Here is a 17,211-nt window from a genome sequence, read left to right on the forward strand (position 1 = left end):
GGCTCTCAGACTTTTGGGCATAACCACCTTAAACGGGTCCACAGACTCCTCATCGGTGGCTATGTATTTCAGCAGGAGCCCGTCATGATCCAGCAAGTATATATCCGCGGGGAACCCAGCGACACACGCCGGTTCCCGTCCCCCTGCGCCCGCCGCACTACCAGCAGCGTCACGGCGCTCCGTCTCCCTGAGACCTTCGCTCAACTCGCGACAAAACGGATCATCTTGCTGGGCCTTCAGTAGCTCTTGTCTGCTGAAAGCGATTCCCATTCTCCCAAAGGGGAGCCTGGTATCGTTCCCACTCGGGACTGCAGCCATCGCTTCCGCCTGCGTCGGCGTCATGGGTTCGCTTACGAGTAGCTCCCCCTCTCGCCCGCTTCGCGGAGCATTGCTTGCCTGGCCCGCGGAAAGGGTTTGCTCGTCGGCGCACTCACCCTTCTCTCCGCTCGGCGGCTCGGCCGCCGTTTCGCCCCCGTCGCTTGCTTGCGCAAAGGCACCGCTTGCGGCTGTCGCACCGGGATCCAGGCTCCCGGTAGACACTGGGGCGCGGGATAGCGCGTCAGCTACCACGTTAGTGCTCCCCTTCCGATACTGCACTGAAAAGTCATAATGCTGTATTAAGAGAGCCCAGCGCGCCAGCCTGCCCACAGGCTCACGGAGCCGCATCAGCCAGCTTAGCGCGCTGTGATCTGTTTGCACTACGAACTTCGTCCCATCCAGGTAGACGTCAAACTTACGCAGTGCAAACACGATGGCGAGACACTCCCTCTCAGTCACGGAATAATTCTTCTCCGCTGGTATCAGCGAGCGGCTGGCAAAGGCCAGCGGCTGCAACACGCCATCGTATTCCTGTAGGAGAACTGCTCCTAATCCCAGATCACTCGCGTCAGTCTGGACAACAAACGGTCTGGTCAGGTCGGGGAGCTTGAGCTGCGCTGTCTCCGCAATGGCGCTAGACAGTCGGCAAAAAGCCTCTTGCTGCTCAGGTCCCCATCGCCACACCGCAGACTTACCCAAGAGCTTGGTCAAGGGCGCCTGCACTCGGGCACAGGACGGAATGAACGACCGGTAAAAGTTGGCCATTCCAAGAAAGCGGCGCAGGCCGCGTACGTCCTTGGGCGCGGGGAAATCGAGGATTGCTCGAAGTTTCTCCCGGTCTGACTCAATGGAGCCTTCGCCCAGCGTAAACCCAAGTAACTGAACTCGAGTCTGCGCTAATTGGGCTTTCGCGGGATTTAACGTCATCCCGGCAGCCCTCACCCTCCCGAGCACATCAGCAACATGGGCCAAGTGTTCTTCGAATGTTCATGAATAAATCACGATGTCGTCGAGGTAGCACATGCAGTATGACCACTTTGCTTCCCCGAGAACGCGGTCCATGAGTCTCTGAAAAGTCGCAGGAGCATTGCAAAGACCAAAGGGCATACGAGTAAACTCAAACAACCCTCTGTGGGAGGTGAACGCGGTCTTGCACCGGTCACGCTCATCCATCCGGACCTGTAGGTAACCTTTGGAGGCATCTAACGTGGTGAAGTACCGCGCAGTGCCGAGGTTTCCTACGATGGAGCTAATTGTGGGGAGCGGATAGGCATCCTTACGAGTCACTCCGTTCAGACGGCAGTAGTGTACGCACAGGCGATGACTGCCATCTTTCTTGGGCACCAACACAATTGGAGACGCCCAGGCGCTGGACGAACGGCGAACAATGCCAGCTGAAAGCATATCGTCCAGCAAGCCGTCAATAACCTGCCTCTTGGCCAGGCCAACGGGCCTGGGGTTACACTTCAATGGAAGCGCGTCGCCAGTTTCGATCGCGTGGCTGACGAACTCAGTACAGCCCGGCTGATCGGTGAAGAGCTCGTCGTACTCGCGTAACAGTGCCGACAAACGAGCCTTCTGTGTATCATCCAAATGAGTCGCACAGGCGGTCAAAGGATGCGGAGCCTCTGCGTGTCGTGCCGCTCGATCCCGATGGGGATTTTGAGCCGACAAGCGCATAGCGCAGGGGCCTGCCCCCGAACTTTGCACGCGACACGGTTCCGACGCCTCTACTGCACAGGCAGTTGTATACGCCGGCGGGCTGATGAACGGCTTGAGCTGGGAAAAAGGTCCGTCGCGATAGCCGCCATTCGCAATGTCCACAACGATACCGGTTTTTAGGAGAAAGTCCCGACTGAGAATCACAGGGACACTGAGCCCTGGAAAATGAACGAAACGCGTGCGTCTCCTTCGATCTCCCCATGTGACAGTCAACCTTGCGGCGCCAGCCGACTGGGCCACGCCTTTCGCGAGGGTGAATGTCGTTCGGCTGTCCCGCAAGCGCACCGAGTGCTTCTGCAAGTGGGACAACACCTGTTCGCCAAACAACGAAGCGCTTGCGCCCGTGTCCAGCAACGCCGAGAATTCGCGGCCGGCAATGGTGACCGAAATAAATGGCGCGTGCGCACCAGCAAGACTGCCTGCCCGGTACGCAGAGGGTAAAAGCAAGGGTTCGGTCACTCGTGCCTTCACGAGCGACCCGCGCTTCTGTTTCCCTGATTCGTAGGAACCCTTGACACGTTGCACCCCCTCACTATGTGCCCTCGTTCACGGCAGCGGAAACAGCGCACTCCATCGCGGTCCCTTTCCCGAGACGGAGCAGCTTCGAGCTGCCGGGGTCGGTTCGCCTCCTGATCAAAGGACCTGTTATGACGAGCGCCACCCTCAGCGATGCGTTAGGGCGGATTGCGTCCCTGTTCGCGCGTGTCGAGTTGCGGTGCTGCACAGGCTGCGCGCCTCCCGTACGTGTAGGGACCTAACGCGCGATCGCTCACTTCCCAACTGCGCCCGCTTGCAGCGGTAGCCGCAAAGGCAGCTCCGGCAGGCTGTTGCCGTTGGGGAAGGGTCATGGCCCCTCCCCACGCGCAGCGCGGCTCAAGGGCCTCGCTGGCTGGTGGCGGCGGGCGATAGGCACGTGCGGCGAGAATGTCGCCTTGAATGCGCTTAGCCTCGGCGGCCAATTCCTCTAAATCTCGGAAGCGGCTGCCGCGCAGGTACGCCGAAAAGGTCGGATGTGCCTGCCTGATCACCTGTTCGACGCGCTCCTCGTTCGAGGCTCTGGGCTCGGCGATAGAGAAAAGGTCGTCCATCGCGCGTACGTACTCCTGAAGCGACTCGTCAGGAGCTTGTGTGTGGAGCTCGAGCTCGCGCCGCATCCTACTCTCGTAGTCAGCGGGTAAGAATTCGCGCAGGAAGGCCGCGCGGAACTCATCGAGGGTTGCTACTCGGTGGCCTGAAAGCCGATACCACCTCGCCGCCGTGTCAGTCAGTGCAGCCGGGACGACGCGTCCGAGCACATCCTGATCGTCTAGACCCATGGCTCTCTGGAAACGTGTGAGGGAGTCCAGGTAATCGCGTGCACTTTGCAGATCACCGTACTCGCTGTAGGTCGGAACAGCCAACATGACAGCGGGGTGAGTGCGTTTCGGAACGGCCGAAAGCGTTTGGACTGCCCCCGCAAGGGCCTGAATCATTTGGGTGGCATTTTGCAGCAGCGTCTGTGCACCCGCTTCAAAGGAAGCTGTCGGTGCATTAACGGCGCGGTCGAGCGATGGGGAACTGTCTCCGAGCTCGATAAGCGGCGCGGATTCAAAGGGGATACCGGCCGTTGCACCGTTCTCGGGGAGCGCCTGTTGTTCACAGCCGCCAGTTGAGGCAGCTTTACGTGATCTGGCTAAGCCGCTTGCGGCTAGCGGTACAGACGCGTGCTCGAAGTGAGCTTGGCTGCTTGCTTGCATAGCAGCCATTGGGCAAAAGTCGGCAACGGCTGTGGCCGCGTTTCCGAACTGCGCTCCGTGAGCTCCGCTGGAAGCCGAATGGAAGCGATGTGACATGGAACTGCCGTGCATTCCAAAGGGAGCAGTAACAGTCCAATTTGCCCGTGTGCACTGTTCGGATTGGGCTATGGCCCCGTTCCCAAAACACGCTACATCTCCACTGGGAGCTGGTACGTAGCGCCTCACGTCATCCCCACTGGGGGTTGTGACAGAGGAGGGTGCTGGATTGTGCCCAAAGGGGGCACTGGCCCTGTTTTCGAGCAAAGCTGTATCTGCTAAAAACGACAGCGGACAAAACTCACGCCTAGCAGACATAACGCGGGTAACACGGCGAGCCTGATTCGCAAAGGCGTGCTAACTCGGCTAAGTCTAATCAAAGGCTTAATGAGCCTTTGATACCGCATTGGGCGCCAGTGTGGTAGCCTCAAAACTCACCGGAGTAGAGACCACCGCGGGTTCAGGCTTAGCGAGCCACAGGGCCGCGTGTGCCGTTGCCTGCTTACGTACGCGCACCGCTACGCGCGCGTTCAGCTAACGAGGGCGCCGAACGCCGCGCGACAGAAACACAGTGTTCGATCAAACGACACACACAAACACTTTCTTTGCCTTTCGGCGGCACCCCAACGAAGCACCACGTCCGCTCCCGGGACGCGGGGAGCAAAGGGCTCCCGCAGGCGGACGGAATACACAAAGGGGGTTCCGCGAAGCACGTCGCAGCTCGCAATGGCGAGCTTTGACACGCCGCTCGGGAAACGGTCCTGAGCGGCTATGCTGCGCACTCTCGCGATGACCACTGGGCCTGGTCGCGAGAGTTGGGGCAAATCTCCGCACACGTGGGCCTCCGGCAAGTGCGGCTCAGCGTGGTACGACCACGCACGAACACTTGGCACCGCCTTTGGCCTAGTGTACGGATTAGAAGCTAGCGCAATGGTAGACACGCCTGCCAAGGATGTCAAGGCACCCAGGCAGGCTACAGTCCGGCGATTCCCAAAGGGGACGTCGGAGCGCAAGGAAAACGCGACCTCACCGTTCGCTGGCCCAGGAGACAGAGAGCGAGAGCCGTCCCAGCGTGCACCGGATCTCGCGAATTCCGAGATCGCGTACAGCGCCACCACGAGAACCCGGCGGCGCATGGCGCAAGATGGCGCCACATTGCCGCCGCGGGAGGGAACGGGGAGAAAATGGGTTAGCAGATGGCAAATGCCCGCGCAAAGGCTACGGGCGTGCCTCGAATCCCCACAAGCTGTAGTTGAGGTTGCATGAAACATTTTGAGCTGTATTGTGATAGATCTTGCCGGAATTATTACGGCGGCGGTTGAGCTTGTAGTCATAACTGATGAACCATCTGTGTAAATATGGGTGTGAGCACTGCACACCTCATGTGAATACAGTAGTGTGGCCTGTTTAAGGGCAACCGATGACATTCTTTTCTTCGTAACTCCAGGTATGTTAAGGCGCACTTCAGGTCGATGTAGGCACCAGAAAGGCGAGGACGGTCTTGCTGCAGGCAAGACCGTCCTACCTTGTGGAGGCGAGGAGCAAGCTCTTGATGTGAAGCACAAGCAATGATGATGTCATCAAAATACGGAACGACACCTGGTATGCCACGCAACAGGGTTTCCATCAGATTTTGAAAAATGCCTGGCCTGACACTCACCCCGAACATGGTTTGTACCGCTCCCGTCGAAGACGAGCTGAACTCGTCTACCCTGAAACAAGCACTTGGGGGCGTTGGAGTTAGCTACCCTGATTTATTTTGGTGTCCTCTCTTTGACTTCAACAGATGGGGTAGTAAAAGAAAATTTTAAAATGCGCTCAAATTATGCGTCTAGGTCAAGAAAGGACTTCATTCTCATAACCCTAATTAGAAGATGGTGTCCTCCTGCTGTTGCAGGGGAGACATTATTGTCGAGAGTGTGGTGTCCTTCGACTGTGCCGGTGCCGCAAGAGCCTTGGCTAAGTGGAATGTCGCAGGACCACATGAGTTTAGGAAGATGGGCCTCTGCCTGTCGGCGTCCGTTATGTTGTGCGCGTCCAAAAAGGACTCAAATCATTGAACGTAGACCTCCCAGTCCTCCGGCTTAGATAAATCGAATGTCTCAATGTAGCTTTTCATGGTGGCACCCATCAGACCGACGGGCGTTGCCTTTCGTTCAGTTGGCCCCGACGGTGAATTTGTGATCCTATGCTTAATGCTGATACCATTGATACCATTTCATTATCTCAGTGCTGATACCATCCTCGTCAGCAGTATTACGTATATCGCGGAAGCGAGGACATGCCAGCAGGCTGTTCGATACGACCGAAAAAGTTTCAGCTGCCTGCTGCGGCCACCCTTTATTCACTTCCATGACATCACAGTACCACAACAAGGTTGCCAACATAGAACTACAACCACTCCATACATATGGCCCAGAACATGCAAACATAACATTGCGTCATTCCGTGAACATATATGAATAGACTAAAATTTAGAACAAATTTATTCGATAGAATAAACTGATTTTTTTTTTCTTTTTGTAAAGCGGATAACCTGCCGGAATTTTGTCAGCATCTGACATATACAAATCCCACTATTCCCTTCAAACTAAAAAGTTCTTGAGTCATTATGGGTATTCACGATAAACGGCAGCGCACACCGGGTTAAGACAGATACACAAAACACGAAAAAAAGGACGACACAAGCGCTGAACTTCAACTCATCTTTATTGACCACCACAGTTGCTTAAATAGCATCTTGTTGCGCATGCGTGTAGCATCTGGCAGAGCAAGTAGCATCTGGCATGCCATGTTTACACAAGCTGACTGAAAATGAATGCAGTCACTGCGTGCTAGTTAAAAAGTTGTTGGTGATGTATGGTAATGATGCGCAGGACACAGCCCGGATGGCAAGCCTGTTCACTTGAGGGACATCTGGCCTTCGCGGGAGGAAATTCAGGTCAGTTGAAACTGAACGCTGCATTACACACTTGCATGACACCTCACTCTATGTGTTTTTGTCTAGCAGATTCTCCCTTTCTGAAGTTCCTCAGCAAAGTCTGTTGCTGCATGATCAGCTCTGTGTTGTTGTTGCATCAGCATGTTGTACATGACTTGAAACTGTGTGGAGAGGCGAGGCCAGAAGTAAGAGTACAACTACAGAATTAAAATTGCTCACGTAACCACTTTTAACCCATTCAGGGTTTTCGCCGTACATGTACGGCAGAAGCTTCCTGGTACCAAAGGGTTTTCGTCGTACATGTACGGCATAGCGTTTATTTTTAAAACGCACGCCTTTTTCGATCATTTCTCTTGCTTGGCCTGTGCTGCCGCACTTCGGAAGTACGTGGAATTTTTTTCATGTGCCGATGTCTCTCCGTTGTATTTTTTTTTTCGCTTCCCAAAACGGCGCGCCGCCTATTGCTTGCCCATCCGAGCACGTTCGCGGTGCAGCTGGTTTAAAGTGCGCGCCCTTTTCGATCATTTCTCTTGCTTGGCATGTGCTGCCACGCTTCGGGAATACGTGGAATTTTTTTCATGCGCCGATATCTCTCCGTTGTTGGTTCTTTTATGCTTCGCAAAATGGCACACCGCGCGCCGGCTATCGCTTGTGCAACCGAGAGTGCCCGCGGCGCAGTTGGTTTCAAACGCGCGCCTTCTCCCATTTTTCTTGCTTGGAATGTGCTGCCACGCTTCGGGAATACGTGTAATTTTTTAAATGGGGCAATGTTTCTCCGTCTTTTCTTTTTGCTTTCCAAAGAGGCGCGGCGGCTTGTAGTCTCGCATCACAACGCGCGCACGCGGTCCGGCTTGTTTCGGTTTCGTCCTTCGGGTGGCTTTCGCTTCTTGCGCCTGCAAAGCTGATGGATGTTTGGTTTGTAATCTCTCAAAGGGTGACCGCTTGCTACTCTCTCGTGTATTGCTCCCCGGCGCGCGATTGCATCTCTTTCCGTGCGGTGCTAAATTACACAAACGACGCCGCCTTTCCTGTTTTGGGGTCTCGGAAAAACTAACTACATTTTGTTGGCGATAAGACGAAGTATTACTGTAGCTTTTTCTCTCGTTTTGCTTTCCGGACGGGCGCACAATCATAGTTTTCTTCCGTGTGACCACTGACGCAGTTCGCTTACGCTATGGAAGCGCGCACTGGTTGCGCTGCTGCCGCGATGAGTCGAGCAGCGATTCTTCCGATGCGGACTATTGCCCAAGTGCCGAATCAGAATGAATGAATGAAATTCATTGGATTTCAGTTCGTCAGACGAGGATTTTTTGACGAGTTCAGACTACGATGACGATCAAGGAGCAACATCTGAAACGCGTGCGCGGCGAGCCATGCTTTAAAGACTATCACACGCTAAAAAGTTTTCAGTGTTAGAGCACGAACGTTTTTAACCGGAAACGTACTCTGGTGCGCTAATTTTTGTATGTCTGTGAGCTATGTTTAATACAATGCATAATTTTTATTTAAAAAGACTGCGAAGCTTTTTTTTAGGATTCTGCTTCATTTTACTATGAATAAACCATATGTATGTAACAACAAAACTGATTTTTCTGTCACTTTACGGTCATGAAAAAAATTTTAGACAATTTTTTTCTGAAATAGAATCGTCTGAAGAATTTATTTCAGCAATAAAAAAATTACACATTTTTGGACTGGATTTCGCGAAAAAATTCGACCCTCAAAGGGTTAATTTACAGTGTAGGTGCTACTCTATATTGTAGCTCCCAGGCCATAAACGTACAGCTTATAGGGTAACCACATGTCACAGACAATACTGTAAATGCAAAAAGAAAAATGTTTACTGATGTTTTGGCTCCCCATACGAGAGCCAGACGGGTTGCCGTCAAACTTTGGATTTCATGGTGTCACAGACAAGCAAGACAGCAGGTGTACTCCTTAGCGCAGGGGTGGAAGCGCTGCGCCATTTGCGCCACGCTGCGTCAATCCGCTTCTGCTGCGCCATCCTGCTCCAAAACGCATTATTGCGCTGAAACTGCTCCCAAGCGGTCTTTGATGCACGGCCTCCGCGATGGGCTCCAGTGCGCTTCCGGAACCGATCACTGAGGCTACGTTTGGTGCCTTTATGTGCCGCTGTCATCCGTGTAATGGGCACGCCTATGCGAGCTTATATCATCATCACATCACTTGGCGCGCTCTCGTGACGTTGTCGAAGGCACAAAAAAGCTAGCGAGCCTGTACGGGCTACAAGAAAGTGAGTTGTGCGGCCATATTTCGATTGTGACGCCGGCGGCAATGGAGTTTTCTGGTGGGCTGCGCGCACGAGGTGGTTGCGGTTATCGTGGCCTGGGATTGCGAACATGAGCAAAAGTAACTGCGTTGACGCTTCATAATTGTCGAAAAGGTTCTATTTACTGCGAATACTTAATTTGATGTAAAGCCATGAGGATAGTGCGAGGATACATGGTCGTATTGGTGGTGTGTCAAGTGTGTTTTTAAACCCGCCACGGTGGTCTAGCGGTTATGGTGCTCGACTGCTAACCTGAAGGTTGCGGTATCGAATCCCGGCCGCAGTGGCTGCATTTTCGATGGTGGCAAAAATGCTTGAGGCATGTGTACTTAGATTTGGTGCACATTAAAGAACCGCAGGTGGTCGAAATTTCCGGAGCAGGGTTTCTGTCACCTTTTGCGACTGTGCAAGTCACTCAGGGCAGCACCGCTATTTTTGTAACCAACCCATCTCTGTACAAAATCGAAATCTCTACGGCATCTCTCATAATCATATCGTGGTTTTGGGCTGTAAAGGCCCAACAGTTATTATAAAGTGTTTTTGAGACGTTGTGCGCGTCATGTGTTTGCTCGGCTGCTGACCTGACCACCCTTCTCCATCCCTTTCGCTGAGCGATTGAGCAGGGAATTTGGGGAGGTCATGCCTGAGTACCACCAGCAACCGCTGGCTCCTGCACCACAGAGTTACACTCAAGTTGTCGCCAGGACGCCCCCAAGCAATCCCTGTGGCTGCCCCACTTAGTCATGCCGAAGCCGCCGCTAGAGCTCCGTCCTTCGAAGCGAGTGTGCCGGCTACGTAACCTGACGTCTTCCCTAGGCCCCAACTGCAACCCGCCATGCAGTCATTTCAGCAGCCGCCCCGTCAATCGCGTGCTTCGACATGGGTGCGACCTGCCCCGGCGAACCGATGGCACACATCCGACAACCAGCCCATCTGCTTTGCATGCGCTTATGCCGCTCACATGGCACGTTATCGCCATTGTGTGCAGCCGTGCATTCTACGACCCACCGATGTCACGCCCAGCTCCATCTACTCACCGCTCTCAGTCTCCACGCCGTTGCTCACTGTCACCCATGCGGCCACGTTCGGTTGCACGAGAGCAGGAAAGCTAGTCGTCACAGTCCATGAGGCAAGGGCTGCGACGTTATCGAACTGGGAAAGCCCTTGGTGAAGTCCATCGAGTGTAACAGACGTTGTGGACGGTGATCGCGCATCTGCCCTTATCGACACTGGAGCCGCCGTATCCATTGTGGACGCAAGACTTAGCCGCTTACTCTGAATAGTGACAACGCCACTTTCTGGGATGTCCCTTCATACCGCCAGCTCCCAGAGCATTCATCCTTCAGCAGTATGCACTGCTCGTGTGATCATTCAGGACGTCCTGTACGATCTCGAGTTTATCATCCCAGGTGAAAATTTTGCTACTGGTTCAAGTGGTTTATTAGCCAGTTATCAGTAGCTACTGGGACCAGTTGGTGTTGGGACTGGGACCAGTTGCTACTGGAACCAGTTGGCGCTGGCACTGCCAACCATGTCACATCCAATGGACATTCAATAAATACAGTAGAGCCCACATATAACGGCCCCACTTAAAACGAACTTCGTCTTAAAACGAACGGTACCCGCGTGACCGTGGAAATATACATTATTTCAATGGCACGAAATCGCACTTACAACGAACGCCTTTGAACCCTGCCGATCGGTTACAGCGAACGGAGTCGGCCGGTGACTGCAGAGACACCCCTTTCGACCACCTATAAGCCATCGGCGAGCCAAACGCTGATGCTGCCTCCGCAGGCTTCTCATTGTCACTCTCCCCGACAGTTTTTTTGTTGCGCACCCCTCCGTCCTTTGTCCCCCGCCCTGCTGCTCCGAGCACCCCGCATCGCCAGTGGGTGCGGGGTGCTCACCGACTTCGATATTTCGCGATTCGTTCCGTGTTCTCGCTCATTTTGCACTCCGTTCAGCATGCCCTGCACGCGTGTGGAAGGGTAAAAATGGCTTACACGGAACGAAGTGCGAATTATCGAAGTCGGTGGGGCCGCGCAAGTTCAACTTTTCACGATCTGTCCCGTGTGACAGCCGTTTTCACACTTCCGCGGACCGGCGCCCCAATGAGATTCCCTGACCGCTGCGTGCGTAGGCCACTCTCCCAAGTACAGTGACTCTATCCCAAGGCCGTTCTCTCTTCCCCCTTTATCGCAACTCCTCCGCCTGTCCGCGCCGGCTCGAATTCCGAAGTTTCTTTTTCTGGGTAGAAACGAGCTCAGACAGGGCGCAGAGCTGTTCTACGCTTACTTGCTTGTGTGTCGCACGTGCGCGTCTTGCTCGTTGTTGGTGTGCGTGTGTGTCAGGATGGCGGACGGGAAGCCCCCCGTGCAAACAGATGGCACGAAGCGAAAAGCGCTGGACATTTCTACCAAGCGAGCCATTCTAAACGAGCTAGCTCAAGGCGCTAAAAACTGCGAGCTGGTTAAGAAGTACGGCGTGTCCAAGTCAACGATATCAACGATTCTAAAGAACAAGGACAAGATAATCAGTGCCGATGCCAACTCGACGGACAGAAAGCGCCTGCAGAGGGCCACCTACGCGGACGTGGAGGAAGCGCTTCTGAAATGGTTCGTCGACGCGCGGGCTCGGAACATTCCGATAAGTGGTCCTATGATGCTGGCCAAAGCGAAAGACTTCGCATTTCTGTTGGATTTTCCCGACTTCTGCCCAGGAAATGGCTGGCTACATCGGTTCAAAGTGCGTCATGGCATTGTTTTTAAATCGATTGTCGGTGAGGCGGCCTCTGCCAGCGTCCAAGACGTTGCCTCGTGGCTTGAAGCAAATCGAGACACTATTTTAAGCTATGCGGAGCGATACGTCTATAACGCAGACAAAACTGCGTTATTCTACCAGATGCTGCCAGGAAAAACGCACGCCATGAAAGGCGACACATGTGCTGGCGGCAAGCACAGTAAAGTGCGCGTCACAGCGCTTTTGTGCACTAACATGGATGGCAGCGACCGGCGCGTGCCCTTTGTAATCGGCAAGTCAAAGAAGCCGCGTTGCTTTCGGGGCTATGTGCCTGTGCGTTACAGGCATAGTGCTAAAGCGTGGATGACGCGCGATTTATTCGCAGAGTGGCTGAGCGAGTTAGACTGCGACATGCACAAGCAAGGCAGGCATGTGCTGCTTGTGGTCAACAATTGCTCCGCGCACCACGTACAAGCCTCTCTCACGGCAGTGACCCTGCTTTTCCTGCCGCCCAACACAACGTCGAAAGTGCAACCGCTTGACTTGGGTATAATCCGCGCGTTGAAGGCTTATTATAGGCGCCGCGTTGTGGAGCGCATGCTCATAGCTGTTGACCGGCTGGCAGCCAACCTGCCGCTTCGGGTGTCGCTGTACTCAGCTCTGGAGATGGTAAAGGCTTCGTGGGCGGAGGTAACGGCTACATGTGTGCGAAACTGTTTCCGCAAGGCCGGCTTCGCCGATGTCGGAGCCTATGCCGACCCTGAAGCTTCCGAAGAGGACCACTTCGGCGGCGATTTGTGGCAGCGTGTTGTCGACTCCAACATGGGAGGGCGGGTCATCTGCTGGGATGATTTCGTTATGGCCGATGATGATGCCGACACCGCGGAACCGTGCACGGATGAGGGCATTGTCAATGAAGTGCGCGGAAAGAGCGACTCGGAGGAATCAGATGACGACGACGATGAAACGTTGGAGCCAGCGCCCACAAGCATGCCTGTAGCAATTGGCTACATAGATAGCCTCAGGCAACTTGTCTATGCCAAGGGCCTTGGCGAGGAGCATGCTGCCACTTTAAATAAACTGGAGACCACCCTTATCGCATCAGCACTCTCGAAGCAGACGTGCATCACGGACCTTTTTGCGAAAAAATAAATTTTGGGTTTTCACTTGTAACTTTTTAAAAGCTTTTTATTCATTTATTACAAACTTCGGGATACAACGAACGGACGCCGCGTCACGCTCAGGTTCATTATAAACGGGCTCGACTGTATCAAGCATACAATATGTATGCAATATTTATAGGGTGTCCATTTTGATGAGTGGACATTCATAGGCGGTCCACAGCAGTACACACACAACATATATTGATATGATACCAAATGACTTTTATTTTTGGGTGTGGGGATGCAACAGCAGATTTGTCTTAATCATCGTCAGGTTGGTGATGTCGGCTTCGGTAGCCTGTAAGTACAAAAATGCATATATATAATACATTTATTTAGCGTTAACAGCAGTGAAGGCACAGTTGACATAAATATTAAAAAGGTAAACGTAGTGCACAATGAGTACTCTGTGAAGGAAAGCATGTTAACAGCCTGGGTAATCCGGACTTGGAAAAACTGTCTCAACAGCAGCAAGAGAGGCAATAACGCTTGCAGTTCCAGTAATGAGTGTCAGTACTATGAGGTACTCCATTCATACATGGCAACATGCATAAACACAGCAGCTAAATGAGGTGCTTGCAGCAGCAACTGTTGGAACATATTTTGAGATGTGGAATGTGTTTGCATATTGTTGTTCATTACGTCAAAGAAAAAATATAGTAAAAAATCAAACCAATAATGACTCAAAGCTGAATTCCAGCAAAAGTATAGTTTAAGCAAAATCACATGGGCGGCATCAATGCAGCCTTCAAAAAAATACCCAATTCGGCAGTCTATGCGTGCAAAGCCAAGATGGCCCTTGACTCAGTCTGTCAACCACTTGCACAGTTTATGGTGTGCTTTAAGCCCAATTTGTTGGCTAACCAACCATGTAACGATTACTAATATCCTAAACTACTCTGAATACACATCAAAAGAATTCACTTTACGTATTCACCAGCATTTCTTGCATAGGTGTTCACCACGGTGGTATGTACTGTACAATCGTTACGGTGCTAGGCTGCTGATCGGAACAGCGCGGGGCCGAACCGGGCCGCGACGATCGCATTACTATGGAGGTGAAATTCTAGAGGCCCGTGTACTGCGCGATGTGAGAGCACGTCAAGGAACCCTGGACAGTGGAAATTATCCGGAGCAATCCACTGCCACGTGCCTCATAGTCCGAGTCGCTTCGCGACGTGCAGCCATACAAACAACAGCTACATTGGCGTATTTCAGCACTAGCTATATTACACAGCACCGAGGGTGCTTACACAAATCGGCATGCACTTGGCGCATAAATAACCATCGCATACATCAAATACGGGATAAGCATTATACTTGAAATACAGAAGTTACTTACCTCCAAATGAAGAGAATCAGAGCTGAGGGAATCAGTATCCCTCGATCGGCGCTGATGAATCCAAGACATCGCACAGTACCGTAATGGCACCGCTCGAATGTGCTGGTCTTGTCGCGTAACACTTTTCACAGATTAAACACACCAAAAGTAACTATTTCACACAGATTCCACTCGGAAACTCGCTGCAATCTGCGAACACACAGGACACGCACATGAAGTGATGACACCAAGCCTAGGCACCATGTGCGCTGTACAAAACTGCGGCGCGGCCAAAAGTGTCATAATAATTTATACTGTGTAATTGAACAGTTGTCTGTGATGCTGTTAACTGTAAATGAAAAATACATTTTTTTTTATTTAACATTCATATTCTAAAGTAGATTATTTACCATTAGAGTCAGCAAACATTAAAAAAATAAAAGGTACGAGACTATTGCTACTGAGATGCAATCAAACAGGGCGGCAATGTGGCGTTCTTCATGGCGGCGTTATAGCGGCGTCATAGAAAATAGAGCATTGCAAGCTAGCAGAGTTCACTGTTTTCCAATCGTGTCATACAATAGCGAATGTTGAAAACAAGAGCTCTTTTTTACAGGGAAGTAACTGTCGTGCTTTAAACACAAGTTATTTGTGCAACGGCTTAGTATCACCAAACTGAGCAAGCACCTCGTTGGACATCTGCAGTCGACGCCGTGCCGATCGGGCGCGATATACTACAAAGATCGAATCAATGTGTGTGTTTTCAGTGATATCCCTTCTAAGTACACATGGTTTGTTTACGTGTCGCGATAGATTGCAATTAATACATTTTTAGAAATGTATTAATCTCGATCCTTTGGCCGCGGATTAAATTCTGTTCTCGCGTAATGTATGTAAGTGAAAGAACGTCCACAAATATTTTATCAACGCCCACTATTGGATATTTAAATACAAATGCACCAGTGCGCACCGCGATCACTCATAGTGTTGCACTTTCCCAAATAAGCATCTTCAACTGAAGCCAGCACAATCCCATTTCCAACCAGTAGCCTTGCAGTCCCCCAACTGGAACCAGTTCCTACTGGGACCAGTTCAAGACCAGTGGCCTCATATTGGAACCAGTTTGATCCCAGTTCAAGACCAGTAGCGTTCTACTGGAACCAGTACAGTATCAGTTCAAGACCAGTAACTTCCTGTTGGGACCATTAGAAACCAGTAGCCGACCAGTTGATTACCAACTGGGACCAGTTGAAACCAATAGAAACCAGTAGAAACCAGCAGAAACATTTTCACTTGGGATACTTGCTGCATGCTCTCATTGGATGCGATTGGGATGCGATTTTCTCTCCCGCCACGGCGCCGTAATTCATAGTGCACCAGCCAAAATCTAACTCTCACCGCTCTCACATTTGACGCTGGCAGACAGTCCATCAGCACTGAGCAAGATCCTCTTCAAAGACGATACCAAAATGCCTCCAAACTCGTCAACGGCTGTGTCACTCCACTGCGGCGGTCTCTCCAACACCATTGCACTCCTTTTGCCATCTGACCGCATTTGCACTAGGAAAGGGTTGCTGTCACCTTTTGTGACTGTGCAAGTTGCTCAGGGCAGCACCGCTATTTTTGTAACCAACCCATCTCCGTACATTGTTATGTTGGCGCGAGGGGAATGTCTCAGCAGAGTGGAACCCCACAAAGACGCAAGAGTTCTGGACGCGCCCGATCACTTGCACTGTACCAGTTCCCTACCATCAGTGCGGTTTCGACGTCTGATTCATCACCCGCTGATGTATTTAGTCCCTCCATTGCTGACAACCTTACGTCAGTCCAGCGTTCCCAGCTTCTGTGCTTGTTCGAAGAATTTCGTTCTTCTTTCGATGTCGGGCAATCTTCTCTCGGCCACATGTCCGCTGTTATGCATTGCATTGACACTGGCATCCAACCACCACTGCGACAACGTCCATATCGCGTGTCTCCTGCAGAACGTCGGGTAATTAATGAGCAAGTCGATGATATGCTTCAACGCAATGTTGTTCAACCCTCAGACAGCCCATGGGCGTCTCCTGTTCTTGTGAAGAAGGATGGTTCTGTGCAGTCCTGTGTGGACTACCAGCGGCTCAACAAGATCACTCACAAGGATGTTTATCTACTGCCGCGAATTGACGAGGTGATTGACAGCCTCCAAGGAGCAGAATTCTTTTCATCTCTCGATTTGCGCTCGGGGTACTGGCAAGTACCCACGGCTCATGCCGCTCGACTGAAGACAGCCTTTGTCACGCTCGACGGCTTGTACGAGTTCAATGTCATGCCGTTTGGTCTGTGTAATGTGCCTGCAACCTTCGAGCACATGATGGACACCGTTCTGCGCAACTTAAAATGGCACACGTGCTTGTGTTACCTGGACAACGTTGTCGTTTTCTTCGGACTTCCCCACGCATCTCAGTCTGCAACATGTTTTGACGCGCCTGAGCAACGGCGGCCTCTGAAGAAGTGCTGATTTGCAGCATGGCAGCTGACAATCCTAGGCTACGTTGTGTCCAAGGATGGAATCCTTCCCGATCCGGCCAAGCTTTAGGCCGTGGCCGAATTTCCCAAATCTACGTCCGTCAAAGAACTGCGCAGTTTCCTAGGACTGTGTTCATACTTTCAACGCTTCATACGAAACTTTGCCAACATCATATTGCTGCCTACGAAGCTCCTTAGAAGTAACAGGCCCCTAAATTCGTGGTCATCTAAGTGCGACGACGCGTTCGCAAAGCTCTGTCATTTGTTGACGTCTCCTCCCATACTACACCACTACAACCCTACGGCCCCAACGGAGGTACACACGGACGCCAATGGTGTAGGCCTCGGCGCTGTCCTTGCGCAGTGCAAACCAGGGTTCCCCGAATATGTAATGGCATACGCAAGTCATACGCTTACTAGAGCCGAGACCAATTACA

General features: G+C 52.1%; 1 protein-coding gene across 3 annotated transcripts in view; it reads left to right on the plus strand.

The window, feature by feature from the left end:
- LOC119394543 (cytoplasmic aconitate hydratase) overlaps window positions 1-17,211 on the plus strand; it is a 486,597-nt gene that overhangs the window by 274,505 nt on the left and 194,881 nt on the right. For all 3 annotated transcript variants that reach the window (XM_037661865.2, XM_037661864.2, XM_037661866.2), the window contains one exon: window positions 6,689-6,753. In XM_037661865.2, coding sequence (XP_037517793.1) covers window positions 6,689-6,753 — 65 coding nt within the window. The remainder of the gene's footprint in view (window positions 1-6,688; window positions 6,754-17,211) is intronic.

The sequence above is a fragment of the Rhipicephalus sanguineus genome, chromosome 5 (assembly GCF_013339695.2).
Source record: "Rhipicephalus sanguineus isolate Rsan-2018 chromosome 5, BIME_Rsan_1.4, whole genome shotgun sequence".
Taxonomy (NCBI): Eukaryota; Metazoa; Arthropoda; class Arachnida; order Ixodida; family Ixodidae; genus Rhipicephalus; species Rhipicephalus sanguineus.